A 20,919-nucleotide genomic window follows, 5' to 3' on the forward strand; every position below is an offset into this window, starting at 1 on the left:
TCCCCCACCAACCCTCACTCAGACCCAGCCTCCTTCCCCCCCCCTCACTCAGACCCAGCCTCCTTTCTCCCCCCACCCTCACAGACCCAGCCTCCTTCCCCCCCCCCTCACTCAGACCCAGCCTCCTTTCTCCCCCCACTCACTCAGACCCAGCCTCCTTTCTCCCCCCACCCTCACAGACCCAGCCTCCTTCCCCCCCCTCACTCAGACTCAGCCTCCTTCCCCCCCTCACAGACCCAGCCTCCTTCCGCCCCCCTCACAGACCCAGCCTCCTTTCTCCCCCCACCCTCACAGACCCAGCCTCCTTCCCCCCTCTTCACTCAGTCCCAGCCTCCTTCCCCCCCCTTCACTCAGTCCCAGCCTCCTTCCCCCTCTCACTCAGACCCAGCCTCCTTCCCTCCCTCACTCAGACCCAGCCTCCTCCTCCCCCCCCTCACTCAGACCCAGCCCTCTTCCCTCCCTCACTCAGACCCAGCCTCCTCCCCCCCCTCACTCAGACCCAGCCTCCTCCCCCCCCCAACAGACCCAGCCTCCTTCCCCCCCCCCCCCTCACTCAGACCCAGCCTCCTTTACCCCCCCTCACTCAGACGCAGCCTCCTCCCCCCCCCCCCCAACTCAGACCCAGCCTCCTTCCCCCCCCTCACTCAGACCCAGCCTCCTTCCGCCCCTCACTCAGACCCAGCCTCCGTCCCCCTCCTCACTCAGACCCAGCCTCCTTCCCCCCCTCACTCAGACCCAGCCTCCTTCCCTCCCTCACTCAGACCCAGCCTCCTCCTCCCCCCCCCCTCACTCAGACCCAGCCTCCTCCTCCCCCCCCCCTCACTCAGACCCAGCCTCCTCCCCCCCTCACTCAGACCCAGCCTCCTCCCCCACCCCCTCACTCAGACCCAGCCTCCTCCCCCACCCCCTCACTCAGACCCAGCCTCCTCCCCCACCCCCTCACTCAGACCCAGCCTCCTCCCCCACCCCCTCACTCAGACCCAGCCTCCTTTTCCCCCCCCTCACTCAGACCCAGCCTCCTTCCCCCCCCCTCACTCAGACCCAGCCTCCTTTCTCCCCCCACCCTCACAGACCCAGCCTCCTTCCCCCCCCCTCACTCAGACCCAGCCTCCTTTCTCCCCCCACTCACTCAGACCCAGCCTCCTTTCTCCCCCCACCCTCACAGACCCAGCCTCCTTTCTCCCCCCACCCTCACAGACCCAGCCTCCTTCCCCCCCCTCACTCAGACTCAGCCTCCTTCCCCCCCTCACAGACCCAGCCTCCTTCCGCCCCCCTCACAGACCCAGCCTCCTTTCTCCCCCCACCCTCACAGACCCAGCCTCCTTCCCCCCTCTTCACTCAGTCCCAGCCTCCTTCCCCCCCCTTCACTCAGTCCCAGCCTCCTTCCCCCTCTCACTCAGACCCAGCCTCCTTCCCTCCCTCACTCAGACCCAGCCTCCTCCTCCCCCCCCTCACTCAGACCCAGCCCTCTTCCCTCCCTCACTCAGACCCAGCCTCCTCCCCCCCCTCACTCAGACCCAGCCTCCTCCCCCCCCCAACAGACCCAGCCTCCTTCCCCCCCCCCCCCTCACTCAGACCCAGCCTCCTTTACCCCCCCTCACTCAGACGCAGCCTCCTCCCCCCCCCCCCCAACTCAGACCCAGCCTCCTTCCCCCCCCTCACTCAGACCCAGCCTCCTTCCGCCCCTCACTCAGACCCAGCCTCCGTCCCCCTCCTCACTCAGACCCAGCCTCCTTCCCCCCCTCACTCAGACCCAGCCTCCTTCCCTCCCTCACTCAGACCCAGCCTCCTCCTCCCCCCCCCCTCACAGACCCAGCCCTCTTCCCCCCCTCACTCAGACCCAGCCTCCTCCCCCCCTCACTCAGACCCAGCCTCCTCCCCCACCCCCTCACTCAGACCCAGCCTCCTCCCCCACCCCCTCACTCAGACCCAGCCTCCTCCCCCACCCCCTCACTCAGACCCAGCCTCCTCCCCCACCCCCTCACTCAGACCCAGCCTCCTTTTCCCCCCCCTCACTCAGACCCAGCCTCCTTCCCCCCCCTCACTCAGACCCAGCCTCCTTCCCCCACCCTCACTCAGACCCGGTCCTCTGCCACCACACCCCTCCTCACCCACCCTGTCCAGTACCAGAGCAACCTATCCTGTGGGCCTTGGCTCTGTTCCTCAGCAATCTACAGTGTCTTTTTTCATTTGTTCATCGGATGTGGGTGTCACTGGCCAGGCCAGCATTTATTGCCCATCTCTAATTGCCCTTGAGAAGGTGGTGGTGAGCTGTTTCTTGAACCTCTGCAGTCCTTGGGGTGTAGGTACCCCCACAGTGCTGTTAGGAAGGGAGTTCTGAGAGACAGTGACACCTAATGACCACACAACACCGGCCTGTTGGGATTAGGGACACGTTAGAAAGACTGGAGAAGATTCTGGAAGGCGAGTGGAAGCTACGATTTTTGTGGGAGCTGCCAAAGTGGGAAAGCAAACGCTAGAATTCCATGCAACAGGAGTTTGGGGGATTTGGAAGCGGGTTTTGGGGGCCGAACTTCCAGGGAGATCCCTCTGGATTCCAACCTCATTCATGCTGTGATAGGGGAGGATGGGAAGATTAAAGGCTGGGATACAGGGTGGGATGAGGATGAATGTTACAGCTTTATGGGACATGAGTCCAGGGGATGATCGAGCTACTGGTCAAAGATGGGTTTTATCGGAGTGAATGAACTGATAAAATGGATAACTAGGGAAGTGAAGAATTGTTTAAACTTCTTTGGCCTCCTTGTCTTGGGAGACAATGGGTAAGCGTCTGGAGGTGGTCAGTGGTTTGTGGAGCAGCGCCTGGAGTGGCTATAAAGGCCAATTCTGGAGTGACAGGCTCTTCCACAGGTGCTGCAGAAAAATTTGTTTGTCGGGGCTGTTGCACAGTTGGCTCTCCCCTTGCGCTTCTGTCTTTTTTCCTGCCAACTGCTAAGTCTCTTCGACTCGCCACACTTTAGCCCCACCTTTATGGCTGCCCGCCAGCTCTGGTGAACGCTGGCAACTGACTCCCACGACTTGTGATCAATGTCACCGGATTTCATGTCGCGTTTGCAGACGTCTTTAAAGCGGAGACATGGACGGCCGGTGGGTCTGATACCAGTGGCGAGCTCGCTGTACAATGTGTCTTTGGGGATCCTGCCATCTTCCATGCGGCTCACATGGCCAAGCCACCTCAAGCGCCGCTGACCCAGTAGTGTGTATATGCTGGGGATGTTGGCCGCCTCGAGGACTTCTGTGTTGGAGATACGGTCCTGCCACCTGATGCCAAGTATTCTCCGGAGGCAGCGAAGATGGAATGAATTGAGACGTCGCTCTTGGCTGACATACGTTGTCCAGGCCTTGCTGCCATAGAGCAAGGTACTGAGGACACAGGCTTGATACACTCGGACTTTTGTGTTCCGTGTCAGTGCGCCATTTTCCCACACTCTCTTGGCCAGTCTGGACATAGCAGTGGAAGCCTTTCCCATGCACAAAGAGTCGTACAGCATAGAAACAGGCCCTTCGGCCCACCACGTCCATGCCCACCATAATGCCTATCTATACTAATCCCACCTGCCTGCATTAATTCCATATCCCTCTATGCCTTGCTCATTCAAGTACCTGTCCAGATGCCTCTTAAATGTCGCTACTGTTCCTGCCTCCACCACCTCCTCAGGCAGATCATTCCAGATACCCACTATTCTTTGTGTGAAAAATTTCTCTTTTAAACCTCCTCCCTCTCACCTTAAATCTATGCCCTCTAGTTTTAGTCACCCCTACCATGGGAAACAGACTCTGGCTATCTACCCTATCTATGCCTCTCATAATTTTATATCCCTCTATCATGTCCCCTCTCAGCCTCCTTCGCTCCAGGGAAAACAAACCCAGCCTATCCAATCTCTCTTTATAATTCAAGCCCTCCAAACCAGGCAACATTCTTGTGAATCTTTTCTGCACCCTCTCTAGCTTAAATCACATCTTTCCTGCAGTGCAGCGACCAGAACTGCACACAATACTCCAAATGCGGCCTAACTAACGTTATGTACAACTGTAACATGACGTCCCAACTCTTGTACTCAATGCCTCGGCTGATGAAGGCAAGCATGCCATACGCCTTCTTTACCACTCTGTCCACCTGTGTTGCAGTTTCAGGGAACTATGTACTTGCACCCCAAGGTCTCTCTGCTCAACAACACCCCCCAGGGCCCTGCCATTCACTCTATATGTCCTGCCCTGGTTTAACTTCCCAAAATGCATCACTTCGCACTTGTCTGCATTAAATTCTATTTGCCAATCCCTTGCCCACTTTCCCAGTTGATCTATATCCTGTTGTAACCTTAGACAACCTTCTTCACTGTCCACTATACCACCAATTTTGGTGTCATCTGCAAAATTACTAATCATGCCCCCTCCATTCTCATCCAAGTCATTAATATATATGACAAACAACAGAGGGCCCAGCACCGATCCCTGCAGCACACCACTGGTCACCGGCCTCCAATCTGAAAAACAACCCTCCACTACCACCCTCTGCCTCCTATCACCAAGCCAATTTTATATCCAATTTGCTAGCTCACCCTGGATCCCATGTGTTCGAACCTTCTGGACCAGCTTACCATGCGGGACCTTGTCAAAGGCCTTGCTAAAGTCCATGTAGACAACGTCCATCGCCCTGCCCTCGTCAATCCTCTTGGTCACCTCCTCGAAAAACTCAATCAAATTCGTGAGACATGATTTCCCACGTACAAAGCCATGCTGACTATCCTTAATCAGACCTTGCCTTTCCAAATGCATATAAATCCTGTCTCTCAGAATCCTTTCCAATAACTTTCCCACCACTGATGTAAGGCTCACCGGCCTGTAGTTCCCTGGCTTATCCCTGCTTCCCTTCTTAAATAAATGCACAACATTAGCTATCCTCCAGTCTTCTGGTACCTCACCCGTTGGTCTTCGCTCTAAGATGGGCAAGGTTGAACAACCTGCCACCTGATCTTGTGTGGAGGAAAATTCCTTCTTCTGAAGACTTGAACACATGTGAGAGCAGCAGGGAGAAGAAAATCCCAAAAAGCGTGGGTGCGAGAACACAGCCCTGTTTCACGCCACTCAGGATAGGAAAGGGGTCTGATGAGGCGCTGCTATGTTGAATTGTGCCTTTCATATTGTCATGGAATGAGGTGATGATACTTAGTAGCTTTGGTGGACATCCAATCTTTTCTAGTAGTCTGAAGAGACCACGTCTGCTGACGAGGTCAAAGGCTTTGGTGAGATCAATGAAAGCAACGGAGAGGGGCATCTGTTGTTCGCGGCATTTCTCCTGTAGCTGGTGAAGGGAGAACAGCATGTCAATGGTGGATCTCTCTGCACGAAAGCCACACTGTGCCTCAGGGTAGACACGCTTAGCCAGCTTCTGGAGCCTGTTTAAAGCGACTCGAGCGAAGACTTTCCCCACTCTGCTGAGCAGGGAGATTCCACGGTAGTTGTTGCAGTCACCGCGGTCACCCTTGTTCTTATAGAGGGTGATGATATTGGCATCGCGCATGTCCTGTGGTACTGCTCCCTCGTCCCAGCACAGGCAAATTAGTTCATAGAGTGCTGAGAGTATAGCAGGCTTGGCACTCTTGATTATTTCAGGGGTAATGCTGTCCTTTCCAGGGGCTTTTCCACTGGCTAGAGAATCAATGGCATCAGAGTTCCGATTTTGTTGGCTGTTCATCCAGCTCATCCATGACTGGCAGAGACTGGGCTGCATTGAGGGCGGTATCAGAGACAACATTTTCCCTGGAGTACAGTTCTAGGTAGTGCTCCACCCGGCGGTCCATTTGCTTGCATTGGTCAGTGATTGTGTCCCCTGATTTGGAGTTGAGGGGACCGATCTTCTTGATGGTTGGCCCAAAAGTTCTCTTAATGCCATCAGACATTCCTCTGATGTTTCCAATGTCGGAGGCCAGCTGAATATGACTGCATAGGTGTTTCCAGTAGTCATTTGAGCAGAGCCTGGCTGTTCTTTGTGCAGCGCTTCTGGCTGCTTTAAGTGCTACGGATGTTAACTCGTTGGGGGCTTTCTTGTAGTTCAACAGTGCAGTGCGCTTAGCGGCTATGACAGGTTCCAGCTCTTCAAAGTGAGATTGAAACCAGTCTGTATTCCGCTTCACACTTTTGCCGTAGGTGGTCATTGCTGAGTCATAGATGGCGTCTCTGATGTGGACCCACTTGGTCTCTGCATCCGCTGTGGGAGTGTTTTGAAGGGCTTTTTCAAGTGAATTTAGAAACTTATTTAACTGCTGTGGATAAGAAATTCTGTTAGTGTTGATGCGCAGGTGGCCCTTCTGCTTGGAGTGATGTAGCTTCTTTGGTTTGAGTCTAACCTTGCTGCACACCAGGGAGTGATCGGAGTCGCAGTCCACACTGTGGAAGCTGCGTGTGATTTTGATACGGTTTAAAGAGGCTCGCCTTATGACGATGAGGTCCAGCTGGTGCCAACGACGTGATCTTGTGCCTCCATGAAACCTGGTGACAGGGTTTAGTATGAAAGAACGAGTTGGTGATGCAGTGGTTATGATAGGTACATAACTCAAGCAGTCTCTGTCCGTTCTCATTCATCCTTCCAATACCATAGCGCCCAAGACAGGAGGGTCATGAGTCATGGTCGGCCCCAACCCTGGCATTAATGTCCCCCAGCAGGAACAAATGTTCAGTATTGGGGATGCTACTAATGATATTATGGAGTTCCTCGTAGAACTGGTCTTTAGCTTCAGGTGGGGAGCAGAGTGTTGGAGCATAGATGCTGAGTAGGTGTACTAGACCAGAGGTGGTGAGCAGTCGGGTGAATAGAATGCGTTCCGAGCCATTTGTCGGTGGCTTTATCATGCTGAGCAAGGAGTTTCTGATGGTGAAGTCCACTCTGTGCTGTCTTGGTTCTTCAGGATCCCTACCCTGCCAGAAGAAGGTGTAGTCTTGCTCTCTTAGAGATCTGCTCGCAGGGAGGCGAGTCTCCTGAAGTGCTGCAATGTCTACACTGAGTCTACTGAGCTCGTTGTTAATGATGGCGGTCTTCCGAGAGTCGTTGATTTGTGTAAGGTCTTCCGACAGGCCAGGACACATAGTTCTGACGTTCCAGCTTGCAAAACGAAGGGCTGGTACCTTCTTTCCTTTTTTTGTCGTGCTGTTTGGTGCGCTGTTACAGTCCGCTTTTCGGGCAATGACCCTGAGCTCCAAGCACCCATTGAAGCAGGTGGACTGTGGCGGGACAGAACCTTACTGACCGGGGGCTGCCCGGTTTGAGGCGGGCGGTAGCTGTCCAGTGAGGTGCGATGACCTCTCCCACCGACAAAGGCAACCCGTGGCGCCCAATCTCTACGCCAATTGAGCTAGACTTATAACCCGTAACTGCTGCATTCCGTGTTGTTTCGGTCGCTGTGAGGCGACTATGGAGTGACCTCTCCATGGCGCATGCCTGGGCAGATGTATGGAGGTTGTGAGTTGCCCAAGCGTCAAAATCCCCCTCTCGGCCTTTCTGGTGGGGTCCAAAGGAGTACAGGGCACTCCTCGCCGCCACTCGGAGCAGTGCCATGGCAGTTCAGGATGGGAAGCTGCCGACCGCCGATCAGGTGATGAAATTGAATTACTCGTGCCAGGGAATCATGCCACTTCACCTCGAATGGAGATGCCTGGTCTCTACAAGAGCGAGCCAGGAGTCCAACTCCCGCGGCCTGTCGCTGACTTGGTGCCGCTGGGCCGTGTCACCATGATTAACGTCACCAGCGGCCAGAGCCGCTACGGGGTCGTGTTGGAGCAGGATCAGGAGCCGGATCAGGAGCCGGAGCCGGAGCCGGATCAGGAGCAGGAGCTGGAGCAGGAGCAGGAGCAGGAGCCAGAGCCGGATCAGGATCAGGAGCCGGAGCTGGATCAGGATCTGGAGCAGGAGCTGGAGCCGGATCAGGATCAGGAGCCGGAGCTGGATCAGGATCTGGAGCAGGAGCTGGAGCAGGATCAGGAGCAGGAGCTGGAGCCGGATCAGGATCTGGATCAGGAGCCGGAGCTGGAGCAGGATCAGGAGCTGGAGCCGGAGTCGGATCAGGATCAGGATCAGGATCTGGATCAGGAGCCGGAGCTGGAGCAGGATCAGGAGCTGGAGCCGGAGTCGGATCAGGATCAGGATCAGGATCAGAAGCTGGAGCCGGAGCAGGATCAGGATCAGGAGCTGGAGCGGCAGTGCCCGCACAGGCGTGACGAGCACAGGAACTTCCTGTTCCCGGACTGGCAACGGTCCACGTGTGCATGGCTCCACATGCAAGCAATTAGACCCCCTCGCATCCCCTTCCACTCACCACCTCCCCCTCCCCCCCCCCCCCCCCCCGCCTCGCACCCCCTTTCCCTCACCACCACCACCCCCATCGCACCCCCTTCCCCTCCACCCCCTCCGCTCATCGCACCCCCTTCCCCTCTACCCCCTCCCCCACTCCCCCCCCCCCCCCCCCCCCTCGCACCCCCTTCCCCCCGGAGGGTCAGTACTGAGGGAGTGCTGCACTGTGGGAGGGTCAGTACTGAGTGAGGCGGAGGGTCAGTACTGAGGGAGCGCTGCACTGTCGGAGGTTCATTACTGAGGGAGTGCTGCACCGTCAGAGGGTCAGTACTGAGGGAGTGCTGCACTGTCGGAGGGTCAGTACTGAGGGAGTGCTGCACTGTCGGAGGGTCATTACTGAGGGAGTGCTGCACTGTCGGAGGTTCATTACTGAGGGAGTGCTGCACCGTCAGAGGGTCAGTACTTAGGGAGTGCTGCACTGTCAGAGGGTCAGTACTGAGGGAGTGCTGCACTGTCGGAGGTTCGTTACTGAGGGAGTGCTGCACCGTCAGAGGGTCAGTACTTAGGGAGTGCTGCACTCTCAGAGGGTCAGTACTTAGGGAGTGCTGCACTGTCGGAGGGTCAGTACTGAGGGAGTGCAGCACTGTCAGAGGTTCAGTACTGAGGGAGTGCAGCACTGTCGGAGGTTCAGTACTGAGGGAGTGCTGCACTGTCGGAGGTTCAGTACTGAGGGAGTGCTGCACTGTCGGAGGGTCAGTACTGAGGGAGTGCTGCACTGTCGGAGGTTCATTACTGAGGGAGTGCAGCACTGTCGGAGGGTCAGTACTGAGGGAGTTTTTTTTTAATTTTATTTTTTTAATTTTTTTTATTTAGAGATACAGCACTGAAACAGGCCCTTCGGCCCACCGAGTCTATGCCGACCAACAACCACCCATTTATACTAACCCTACAGTAATCCCATATTCCCTATCACCTACCTACACTAGGGGCAATTTACAATGGCCAATTTACCTATCACCTGCAAGTCTTTGGGAGGAAACCGGAGCACCCGGTGAAAACCCACGCAATCACAGGGAGAACTTGCAAATTCCGCATTGGCTGTACCCAGAATTGAACCCGGGTCCCTGGAGCTGTGAGGCTGCGGTGCTAACCACTGCGCCACTACTTTTAACCTACATAAGAATAAGATGGAATATCAAACACTCGATGGATCTTGTCGTACGAGCTGTTCAACTGATGACCAGTTTTCGTGTTCAGGAGGGGCGGCACAGTGTCGCAGTGGTTAGCACCGCAGCCTGACAGCTCCAGTGACCCGGGTTCAATTCCGGGTATAGCCTGTGTGGAGTTTGCAAGTTCTCCCTGTGTCTGCGTGGGTTTCCTCCGGGTGCTCTGGTTTCTTCCCACAGTCAAAAGACTTGCAGGTTGATAGGTAAATTGGCCATTATAAATTGCCCCTGGTATCGGTGGGAAATATAGGGACAGGTGGGGATGTGGTAGGAATGTGGAATTAGTGTAGGATTAGTATAAATGTGTGGTTGATGGTCGGCACAGACTCTGTGGGCTGAAGGGCCTGTTTCAGTGCTGTAACTCTAAACTAAAGTAAACTAAAAAGATCCCACGACATTATTCAAAGAAAAGTAAGGGATTTCTCCCATTATCCAGGCCAACATTTATGCCCTAACCAACACCAACAAAACAGATTAGTAGTCATTTATCTTACAGCTGTTAGTGAAATATTGCTGTTTGCACATTAGCTGCCATGTTTCCCTCCAAAGATACAGTGCCTACATTTCAAAAAATAATTCACAGGTGGTAAAGTGCTTTAGAAAGTCCTGAGGATATGAGGATGTGAAAACTTCCTGAAATATTTGGGTGCTGCACTGTCGGAGGGTCAGTGCTGAGGGAGCGCTGCACCGTCGGAGGGTCAGTGCTGAGGGAGCGCTGCACTGTCGGAGGGTCAGTGCTGAGGGAGCGCTGCACTGTCGTAGAGTCAGTACTGAGGGAGTGCTGCACTGTCGGAGGGTCAGTACTGAGGGAGTGCTGCACTGTCGGAGGGTCAGTACTGAGGGAGTGCTGCACTGTCGGAGGGTCAGTACTGAGGGAGTGCTGCACTGTCGGAGGGTCAGTACTGAGGGAGTGCTGCACTGTCGGAGGGTCAGTCCTGAGGGAGTGCTGCACTGTTGGAGGGTCAGTGCTGAGGGAGCGCTGCACTGTCGGAGGGTCAGTACTGAGGGAATGCTGCACTGTCAGAGGGTCAGTCCTGAGGGAGCGCTGCACTGTCGGAGGGTCAGTACTGAGGGAGTGCTGCACTGTCGGAGGGTCAGTACTGAGGGAGTGCTGCACTGTCGGAGGGTCAGTCCTGAGGGAGTGCTGCACTGTCGGAGGGTCAGTGCTGAGGGAGCGCTGCACTGTCGGAGGGTCAGTATTGTGGGAATGCTGTCTTGTTGCAGGTGCCACCTTTTGGATGAGACATTAAACCCACTCAGATGGAGATAAAGGATCCCACGGCTCTATTTTGAAGGGATCCTGGGTAATAATTATCCCTCAATCAATGCCTCTGGAACAGATTATCTTGTCATTATCACATTGTTTTTATTTTATTTTGTTCAGAGATACAGCACTGAAACAGGCCCTTCGGCCCACTGAGTCTGTGCCGACCAACAACCACCCATTTATACTAATCCTACATTAATCCCATATTCCCTACCACATCCCCACCATTCTCCTACCATCTACCTACACTAGGGGCAGTTTGTAATGGCCAATTTATCTATCACCTGCTAGTCTTTGGCTGTGGGAGGAAACCGGAGCACCCGGAGGAAACCCACGCAGACACAGGGAGAACTTGCGAACTCCGCACAGGCAGTACCCAGAACTGAACCTGGGTCGCTGGAGCTGTGAGGCTGCGGTGCTAACCGCTATGCCACTGTGTTGCCCTGTTGTTTGTGGGATCTTGCTGTGTAAAAGTCAGCTGCCATGTTTCCTACATTACAGCAGTGACTGCACTTCAAAAGGTCCTTCATTGTATATAAAGCATTTTGGGACTTTCTGTGATGGTGAAAGGCGCTGTAGAAATGCAACTCTTTCTTTCTTCTTTCTTTCAGTCTTCCTTTACCTATCTCTTTGACTGAGGTTTTAGTCACTTGTCCAAATATCTCTTTATGTAGCTTGGTGTCATTTTTTTTTTGCTGTATGCTTCTGTTTTGGATGTGCAAATATGTTAAAGGTGCTATATATGAATGTCAGGATTTCCGCTGCAGTTCCAGCAATGTTGTGACATCAGAAATTTACTGCATTTCCAATTGTACAGAAAGTGAGAGTGCTGTCAGTTCCAGAGATAGTGATCACATGCAGCAAGTCCGAGGCAACATTCAGGCTTGGGCTGATAAGTGGCAAGAAACATTCGTGCCACACAAGTGCCAGGCAATGACCATCTCCAACAAGAGAGAATCTAACCATCTCCCCTTGACATTCAACGGCATTACCATCGCTGAATCCCCCACTATCAACATCTTAGGGGCTACCATTGACCAGAAACTGAACTGGAGTAGCCATATAAATACCGTGACTACAGAGGCTCGGAATTCTGTGACGAGTAACTCAATTCCTGACCCCAAAGCCTGTCCACCATCTACAAGGCACAAGTCAGGAGTGTGATGGAATACTCCCCACTTGCCTGGATGAGTGCAGCTCCAACAACACTCAAGATGTTCGACACCATTCAGGACAAAGCAGCCCGCTTGAACGGCACCTCATCTACAACCTTCAACATCCACTCCCTCCACCACCGATGCACAATGGCAGCAGTGTGTACCATCCAACTCACCAAGGCTCCTTCAACAGTACCTTCCAAACCTGTGACCTCTACCAACTAGAAGGATAAGGGCAACAGATGCATGGGAACTCCACCACCTGCAAGTTCCCCTCCAAGCCACACACCATCCTGACTTGGAACTATATTGCCGTTCCTTCACTGTCGCTGGGTCAAAATCCTGGAACTCCCTTCCTAACAGCACTGTGGGTGTACCTACCCCACATGGACTGCAGTGGTTCAAGAAGGCAGCTCACCACCACCTTCTCAAGGGCAATTAGGGATGGGCAATAAATGCTGGTCTTGTTAGCGACACTCACGTCCCAAAAATTTATTTTTAAAAATCTGAAAATGATCCTTGCAGTGTGGCAAAAATTATTCTCACCTAATCTCAGATTTTTTAAAGTCAATCCATCTCCCATGGCGATAACATTCTGAACAAGCCACTGGCTGTGTGTTGTTGTTTCTCTCAGTCTCTCCCTCAGTTCTTCACTCGGGGAACCTGTTGTATTGAGGCATTTGACACAGTTCTGGTTTCAATTCAAACTCTGAGGAGGGAAGTATAGAGATATTTCATTCAGATGGAGAGTGGGGACTGTAGGACAGAATGATTAGGGAGATTGTGTTGTGAAAGCTGAGGGAGTGCAAGAGGTTTTTCGATGAACCTGACAATTGAGGGGTTGGAATCCGAGGACGTACAATGGGACCTTTCCATTTGTTGGCTTTGTTGGTAAAAGCTGCCTTTTGATTCCAGGTTGCGGCTGATGATGATTTGCTGGAAACATTTTGTGGCAGAGAGAGTACTGACACTGAGCAAATTCCGGGTCGAGAGTTCGTCCTCACTAACAGCAATACCATGACCATCACATTTAGGACAGACTTTTCCAATGAGGAACGTTTTACTGGGTTTGAAGCTCATTATTCTGCTGTTGGTAAGTTTCTCTTTAATCTGTTTATCAGTGCTCCGAACCAGGATCGTAAGCCTTGTACAGAATGATTCAGTGATTGGGTTAGAAAAATCTCCATAGACGGAGATCTAACGTACTATCTGGGACAAAAAGGGTAGAAAAGTTCCAAAAATGTTCTCCAGCTGCATCCATCAGTGAGGAGCAAATTATTGTGGGTGTTCAGCAGTGAGAGGAGAGACAGGGAGAGGGTGAGAATTGGAAATGATGCAAACGGCCTAGAAATAGAGAATTAGAATAAGTCGGTCAAGATTTGGAACTTGGAATATATATAAAGGACGGGTTTAGAAACTTAGAGCTGAATTTTTCAGCACTGTCCGCAGTCTCACTGCCATCATTACCCGGTGAACCGCTAAGTAACCACCGGCAGGTAGAGGAGGTACCCAGTTAGCTGCTTGTGGCCGTATGACGTCACATTGCTATGGGTGCTGCCATCATCTTTAAAGAGCTGCCAGAACTTTCTTCAATTGTTGCAGCAGCAAAGAAGACTCAGAGTACAGCAACAGAAAGCAGGCCGGTGTTACAATGGCAGAGGTAAGATGCCAGGTGGTCCCATGTTTAGTGATGCCTCCCTGTAGGTTCTACTTCAGACCTGCTGTTAATCCGTTAATTGTGTGTCAGTGATTTGACTATGACCGCAATTGTTGACAACGCGATCGGTAGGTGGAGCTGTTTTGGCACATGTGCAAATACAGCATGTGCCACGAAAACGTCACAGCCTGCGACTGTTGCAGCTGCCAGGACTAAAGATGGCGCTGGTCAAAAAATCACAGAGATGAAACCTAACAAACACGTGGCAGAATACAATGGCCGGAGTGAGAGAGTGGAGCGGGCCGGGGAGATCAGCGCGGGGGCCGGGGAGAGCAGCGCGGGGAGACCAGCGGTAGCGGTGCCGGGGAGGGGGGGGGGGAGAAAGAGGGAGAGGGAGGGGGGGGGAGAAAGAGGGAGAGGGAGGGGGGGGGGAGAAAGAGGGAGAGGGAGGGGGGGGGGGGAGAAAGAGGGAGAGGGAGGGGGGGGGAGAAAGAGGGAGAGGGAGGGGGGGGGGAGAAAGAGGGAGAGGGAGGGGGGGGGGAGAAAGAGGGAGAGGGAGGGGGGGGAGAAAGAGGGAGAGGGGGGGGGGGGGAGAAAGAGGGAGGGGGGGGGGGGAGAAAGAGGGAGAGGGAGGGGGGGGAGAAAGAGGGAGAGGGAGGTGGGGGGGGAGAAAGAGGGAGAGGGAGGGGGGGGGAGGGAGAGGGAGGGGGGGGGAAGAAAGAGGGAGAGGGAGGGGGGGGAGAAAGAGGGAGAGGGAGGGGGGGGAGAAAGAGGGAGAGGGAGGGGGGGGGAGAAAGAGGGAGAGGGAGGGGGGGGGAGAAAGAGGGAGAGGGAGGGGGGGGGAGAAAGAGGGAGAGGGAGGGGGGGGGAGAAAGAGGGAGAGGGAGGGGGGGGGAGAAAGAGGGAGAGGGAGGGGGGGGGAGAAAGAGGGAGAGGGAGGGGGGGGGAGAAAGAGGGGGGGGGAGAAAGAGGGAGAGGGAGGGGGGGGGAGAAAGAGGGAGAGGGGGGGGGAGAAAGAGGGAGAGGGGGGGGGAGAAAGAGGGAGAGGGAGGGGGGGGAGAAAGAGGGAGAGGGAGGGGGGGGAGAAAGAGGGAGAGGGAGGGGGGGGGAGAAAGAGGGAGAGGGAGGGAGAAAGAGGGAGAGGGAGGGGGGGGAGAAAGAGGGAGAGGGAGGGGGGAGAAAGAGGGAGGGGGGAAGGGAGAGGGAGAGGGAGGGGTAAGGAAGGGGGGAGGGGGAGAGCTGGGGGGAGAGGGAGGAAGGGGAGAGAGTGGGGGGGGGGGAGCAGCGGAACGGAAGAGGAGTGCAGCAAAAGACTTACTGGCCAGTCCCTGGACCCGGTGACACCAAGGTCTTCGCACGCTCGCTCCCCGCGGCTCTCTACGGCCTCTCGCTTCCGGCCCTCTCCATTCAGCCCTTCCCTCCAGCTGCGGATGCCCAATCCAGTTGCTTTCTCTGCTTCTCCACAGTACTTCAGGCATTGCAACTGTTTGGTCCCTGCATTTTGCATGCTCCCTCTCCCCACCCCTCCCCGCACTCCCTACCCCTCCCCCTCTTCAAACACCCCTCCCTCTGCCCCCCCACCATAGTTGAATATCTGAAGTGCAGTTGCAAAGTCGGGGTAATAGCATGCAAAACAAAACCTCAACAATTCTGGGTTTAATTATTGAAAAGTTTTATTAAGTTCATTAAGTATCCGAGGAACTGCTGTGCATGGATACATGAGTGTTGTGTCCAGCATTCCCATTAGACAGACAGGCCGAGTCTCTGCTATGCACAGCTAAAGAGATTGTTCCTGGAGAGCCTTGTGGTGAATAAAAGCTTGGCTCTCTATTCCACTACTGTATTGTCCATGTGAAGAAGGCAAAGTCACAAGAGTCTGAGCTCAGTCTATTCTTGGTGAATGTTCCCCAAGCGCATCCCAATGTGCATTCCCAATTCATCCATAAATGCAATGTTCCTTTCCACATTGTGATGAGCTCCGCAGCATGATCCAGTTGCTTTCGTTGCTTGAATGCTGACCTTAAGTCTCAAGGATTGTTTTCTCGACGGCATGTTTTACATGAAAAGAAATAAAGCAATTCAGAGTCAGAGCTTGCCTCCCTCCATCCACTGAAATTACTGTTGTGCACACCTTTTTAAGTTCTGCAGTGAAGGCACCAATTGATAACGTCGCCAATGAAGCACTTATTACCCACCTCAGATGCAGGAATCAGCACATCCTTGCGTCCTCTCCCGCACTGCCTCCTTTGCTTGAATGCCGTCCTTAAGTGTCAAGGATTGTTTTCTCAAGGGCACGTTTTACATGAAAGGAAATAAGGAAAGAACATCAGTGTCAGAGCTTCCCTCCCTCCAATGAAATTACTGTTGAGCATGCTTTGTGTTCTGCGGTAAAGGCATGTACTGATAACACCGCCAATGAATCACTTAGTACCCACCTCAGCTGTAGGAGGCAGGATGATGTTACTGCCCCTATCTCGTGATGGTTCAATGCTGCTCTCAGGGAAAACATGAATGATGTGAGGGTGCTGGAAAAGAAGCACATTTCTTTTGGGCTATGAACATAAAGCTGGCCATTTAGCCCAGCAGTTCCCTGCCAGTGGTTATGTTACTCGTGCGTCTTTCCATCCATTCCCATTTAATCCTGCCTACTACTATCACCAGTTGTGTTCACAGCAAGAGCATTCACATTTCTGCTACCACTGGACACGGCATGCTTGTTTCTTTTAGTGCTCAGTCTCTTCTTGCTGAATGTTCCCCAAGTGCTTGACCCCTTTGGACGCCCTCTCTGCTTGACAGGCAGCAACTGGCAATTGCGGAGTCTCACAAGGCTCTGCATGGTTGTTTCAACGTCGGATGGGGTAACAGGTGGCTGTGTGTCCATGAGCACTGCCCTGATGGGTGTAGGAGCAGGTAACTGTGTGCCCATGAGCACTGCCCTGATGGGTGTAGGAGCAGGTAACTGTGTGCCCATGAGCACTGCCCTGATGGGTGTAGGAGCAGGTAACTGTGTGCCATTGAGCACTGCCCTGATGGGTGTAGGAGCAGGTAACTGTGTGTCCATGTGCACTGCCCTGATGGGTGTAGGAGCAGGTAACTGTGTGCCCATGAGCACTGCCCTGATGGGTGTAGGAGCAGGTAACTGTGTGTCCATGTGCACTGCCCTGATGGGTGTAGGAGCAGGTAACTGTGTGCCCATGAGCACTGCCCTGATGGGTGTAGGAGCAGGTAACTGTGTGTCCATGTGCACTGCCCTGATGGGTGTAGGAGCAGGTAACTGTGTGTCCATGTGCACTGCCCTGATGGGTGTAGGAGCAGGTAACTGTGTGCCCATGTGCACTGCCCTGATGGGTGTAGGAGCAGGTAACTGTGTGTCCATGTGCACTGCCCTGATGGGTGTAGGAGCAGGTAACTGTGTGCCCATGAGCACTGCCCTGATGGGTGTAGGAGCAGGTAACTGTGTGCCCATGTGCACTGCCCTGATGGGTGTAGGAGCAGGTAACTGTGTGTCCATGTGCACTGCCCTGATGGGTGTAGGAGCAGGTGACTGTGTAACTGAGCAGCAAGGAGAGGGTACCGCAGGTAGGGGAAGTGGAGATTTGAACAGGTAGGCATATGTATGGTCCATCAGATCATTAGGCCAGGGGGTGAGACGCTCAGGATCCAGGGTTTGTGACACGTGACTGATGTCCAGCGCGCGGCCACCTCCATCCGAAGGTGCTTCCGGGCAATTGTTGGGCATAGTAAATGGCTCCATCTCATCAGCCAGTCCTTGCTGCCAGCGGAGAGTCTGTTGCCGCAGCCAGTCCAGTCTCCTCATGAATGCTGCCGTTCCACTCTGCAGAACGGCCTGTTGCAGCTGGTACAATTGATCTGAAAGCAAGCGGTATTTTTCATTGTGGCTGAGGGGCCTTGGCTGTTCCTCTGTAATCACAATGGCAGCAGCCATGCCTGTCGTCGTTGGTGTCTAAGATGCACGCCAGCGACAATTGGGGGCGAGCCTGTCCAAAGGCAGACCCAGATGCCTCTGCACAACAACAGCACGTTTGCAGGGCAACAAAGTCTGAATGGAGAAGATGCAGCTGCAGGTAGCCTGGCCATCATGTATCTGCAGTGTGTACTGTTTTGCGCCAGAAATCACAGTCACTGTGCCTTCATCCTGCTACATGCGGTGGCCCAGACAATGGAAATGTTTTCAGAGCAACTCACAACAGGGACTGGAGAACATGCGGTGGCCCAGACAATGGAAATGTTTTCAGAGCAACTCACAACAGGGACTGGAGAACATGCGGTGGCCCAGACAATGGAAATGTTTTCAGAGCAACTCACAAAGGCAGAGCAACTTACCTTGGAACAATCTCCTGTGTCAAATAAAAATGAAGCAAGTCTCCAAAACGAATAAATAATTCAGATAAGATGCCCGACGAAACCTCCGCTCCTTCCACTTTCAAAAAGTCGCGCCGAAGCTTTGACGCATGCGCAGAAGCCAAACTGGCGCGTCGGGAGGAAGACGAAATAACGCGATGACGTCATCTGCGCATGCGCACAACCTTACCTGCAGGTTGGACCGCAGCGCATGCGCAAGGGGCATGACACCGTCTGCGCATGTGCGCAACGCGGCGCATCCTGATGACGTTCTCCGATGAAGTAGCGTTGTCATGAATTACTTTGTTTGACTATATGCAGGTGAAGGGTGTTAATTGTGGTCTTAGTTTATAAGCAGACACTCACTGAGACTGATGGAGAGTTTGAGTGAGGAGCTACATGTTTATAATCCTTTTACTCTGCACCATAAATGTAAAACTGAGTGAGTACAGGCTCCAGCATTCTCCTCCCATGACAAACTTTCTGGACTTTAACATGGGAGCAGAGGATGGTTCCCTAAAGCTGAAGGTTGGGAAATAAGATTTTCTTTGGATAGAAAACTAAAATCTCAAGAGCTATTGTGGAAAATACGGCAGAAAGCAAGTGTAAATTGTCAGGGTATGATTACCCTCCGGTGTTCTTGGAGTCTGAACCATATGACCAGTGGAAAAATGAAGTGGATATGTGAACACGGGTTACATTGCTACTGAAGAGGAAACAAGGTATGGCCTTGGCATTGTCACTTCCTACCAAAAGTAAAATCAGAAGTAAAGTGTTTTGTGAACTGGATGCTCGTCAGTTGAATACTGATGAAGGGTTAGATCTTCGGTTCGAATTCTTGGATGAAATTTACAAGAAAGATGCGGAATGAGGCATGGTCAGACTTCGATAGATTTTGGAAAACAGGTGGTTATTCAATGGAGGAATATATCATGGACTTTAACAGACTGTATAGAAGACTGAGGAAATTCAATTTGGAGATCCCTGATTCAGTGCTACCTTTTAAATTGCGAGATTGTTCCAGGTTGTCGTATATGGACAGGCTCCTGGTTCTAACTGGGGTTTGATTCTTGGACAAAGACTCCCTGTTGGACCAAATGTCTGCTGCGTTAAAGAAATTTCTGGGGAAACAACCATTTCCAGCAGCCCTGGTAGAACAAGCAGGGCACGTTGAAGTGACACAAAGAATGGAGAACTCAATGTTTACAAGATTTAGAAATAATCCAGATACTGGAAGCAGTTTTAAGTATAATGGAAGAGTTAAAGACAGGAGGAATGAGGATAAAATCACCTTTAGTAGGTCTGAATATTATAGTGGAAGACAGAATTGGAACAGCAATCATAGGCAAATGCATCCCAGGAATGCCCAAGGAACAGTTAATAGGTGCTTCAGATGTGATTCAAAGTATGTGATCCTAAGTTGAGGGGCAGAGACTTCGAAATAACACACGATACAGAGAATTCTGAGGCAGAAGAGGAAGATACTGATGGATCTGAACAAATTGTACTAGTCACAAGGGGTTTTAGTCCTGTGATGAATGTGTTAGTTGCGGATTCATTCAACTGTGCTGTACTGGATAGTGCTTGTACGTTGACGATATTTGGAACTGATTGGTTACAGTGTTATCTGGATTCACTCAGTAATGAGGATTGATGCAAGGTTAAGGAGTATAAAAGTATGACCAGCTTTAGGTTTGGTGATGACAACACATTGAAGTCACTGAAGAGAGTAGTAATCCCATGTAAAATAGCTGGGGTAAGCCACTTTATCAGTACTGATGTAGTCTCCAGTGAGATACCTTTACTCTTGAGTAAGCCTTCAATGAAAAAGGCACAGATGAAACTTGATATGGAGCATAATAAGGCAATTGTTTTTGGGAAGCCAGTGAATTTACAATTTACCCAGTCAGGTCATTATTGTATCCCCTTAACAAAACCTGATATTTCAAGTCAGAGTGTTAGAGAAGTATTGATGACATCAGGTGTTACAAATCAGAGATAAAAGGCAAATTGTCTTAAAGTTACACAGGCAATTTGCCCACCCTTGTCAGAGATTAAAAACCCTACTAAAAGATGCAGGTGTGATTGAAGAGTATACGAGGATAATAGAAGAGCTAATTGAGAAGTGTGAAATTTGTAAAAAGTATTGGAGGGCACCGTCACGTCCTATTGTCAGCCTTCCATTGACTTTAACGAGGTAGTTGCCATGGATTTAAAGGTATGGGACAAAGACAAGAATATTTTCATTCTACATTTTATAGACCTAGCAACTAGATTTAGTCTTTCTACAATAATTAGTGAGGACAGAAGGGTGATTATAGACAAAATTAAGGAGAAATGGATAGGGACTGGGCTTGGGGCACAAGCTAAGTTTCTGACTGATAATGGAAGGGAATTTGCCAATGACGAGTTGAGATATTTTTGAAAACATAAACATTAGGGTTATGAATACTGCAACTGAAAGTCCTTTCAGCAATGGGCTTTGTGAAAGGAATCACACAGTAGTTACATAAAATGTTACATAAAATCTTGACTGACCAGCCAAACTGCAAGTTGGCAACTGCCCTGGCATGCGCGGTTCATGCGAAGAATTCACTTCAGATGGTTGGAGGATATAGTCTCTATCAGTTGGTCTATGGGCGGAATCCCAAATTGCCTTCTGTACTGTGTGACACAAGACACACACACAGGGGGCAGGTTGTTCAAACTTGCTCGTCTAAGAGCGAAGTCCAAAGTACGGAAAGTCCTCATCAGGGAACTCCTCTTTGCTGACGATGCTGCTTTAACATCTCACACTGAAGAGTGCCTGCAGAGTCTCATGGACAGGTTTGCGGCTGCCTGCAACGAATTTGACCTAACCATCAGCCTCAAGAAAACGAACATCATAGGACAGGACGTCAGAAATGCTCCATCCGTCAATATTGGCGACCACGCTCTGGAAGTGG

The 20,919-nt window shown here is 52.2% G+C and overlaps 1 protein-coding gene across 10 annotated transcripts in view; it reads left to right on the top strand.

Moving 5' to 3' along the window:
• masp1 (MBL associated serine protease 1) overlaps positions 1-20,919 on the top strand; it is a 354,556-nt gene that overhangs the window by 22,660 nt on the left and 310,977 nt on the right. For all 10 annotated transcript variants that reach the window (XR_010976007.1, XR_010976006.1, XM_068042858.1 and 7 more), the window contains exon 3: positions 12,871-13,048. Coding sequence is in view for 8 of the 10 variants with exons in the window: in XM_068042858.1 (XP_067898959.1) it covers positions 12,871-13,048 (178 nt within the window). In the remaining 2 variants the exon portion in view is untranslated. The remainder of the gene's footprint in view (positions 1-12,870; positions 13,049-20,919) is intronic.

This window comes from Heterodontus francisci, chromosome 11 (genome assembly GCF_036365525.1).
Source record: "Heterodontus francisci isolate sHetFra1 chromosome 11, sHetFra1.hap1, whole genome shotgun sequence".
Taxonomy (NCBI): Eukaryota; Metazoa; Chordata; class Chondrichthyes; order Heterodontiformes; family Heterodontidae; genus Heterodontus; species Heterodontus francisci.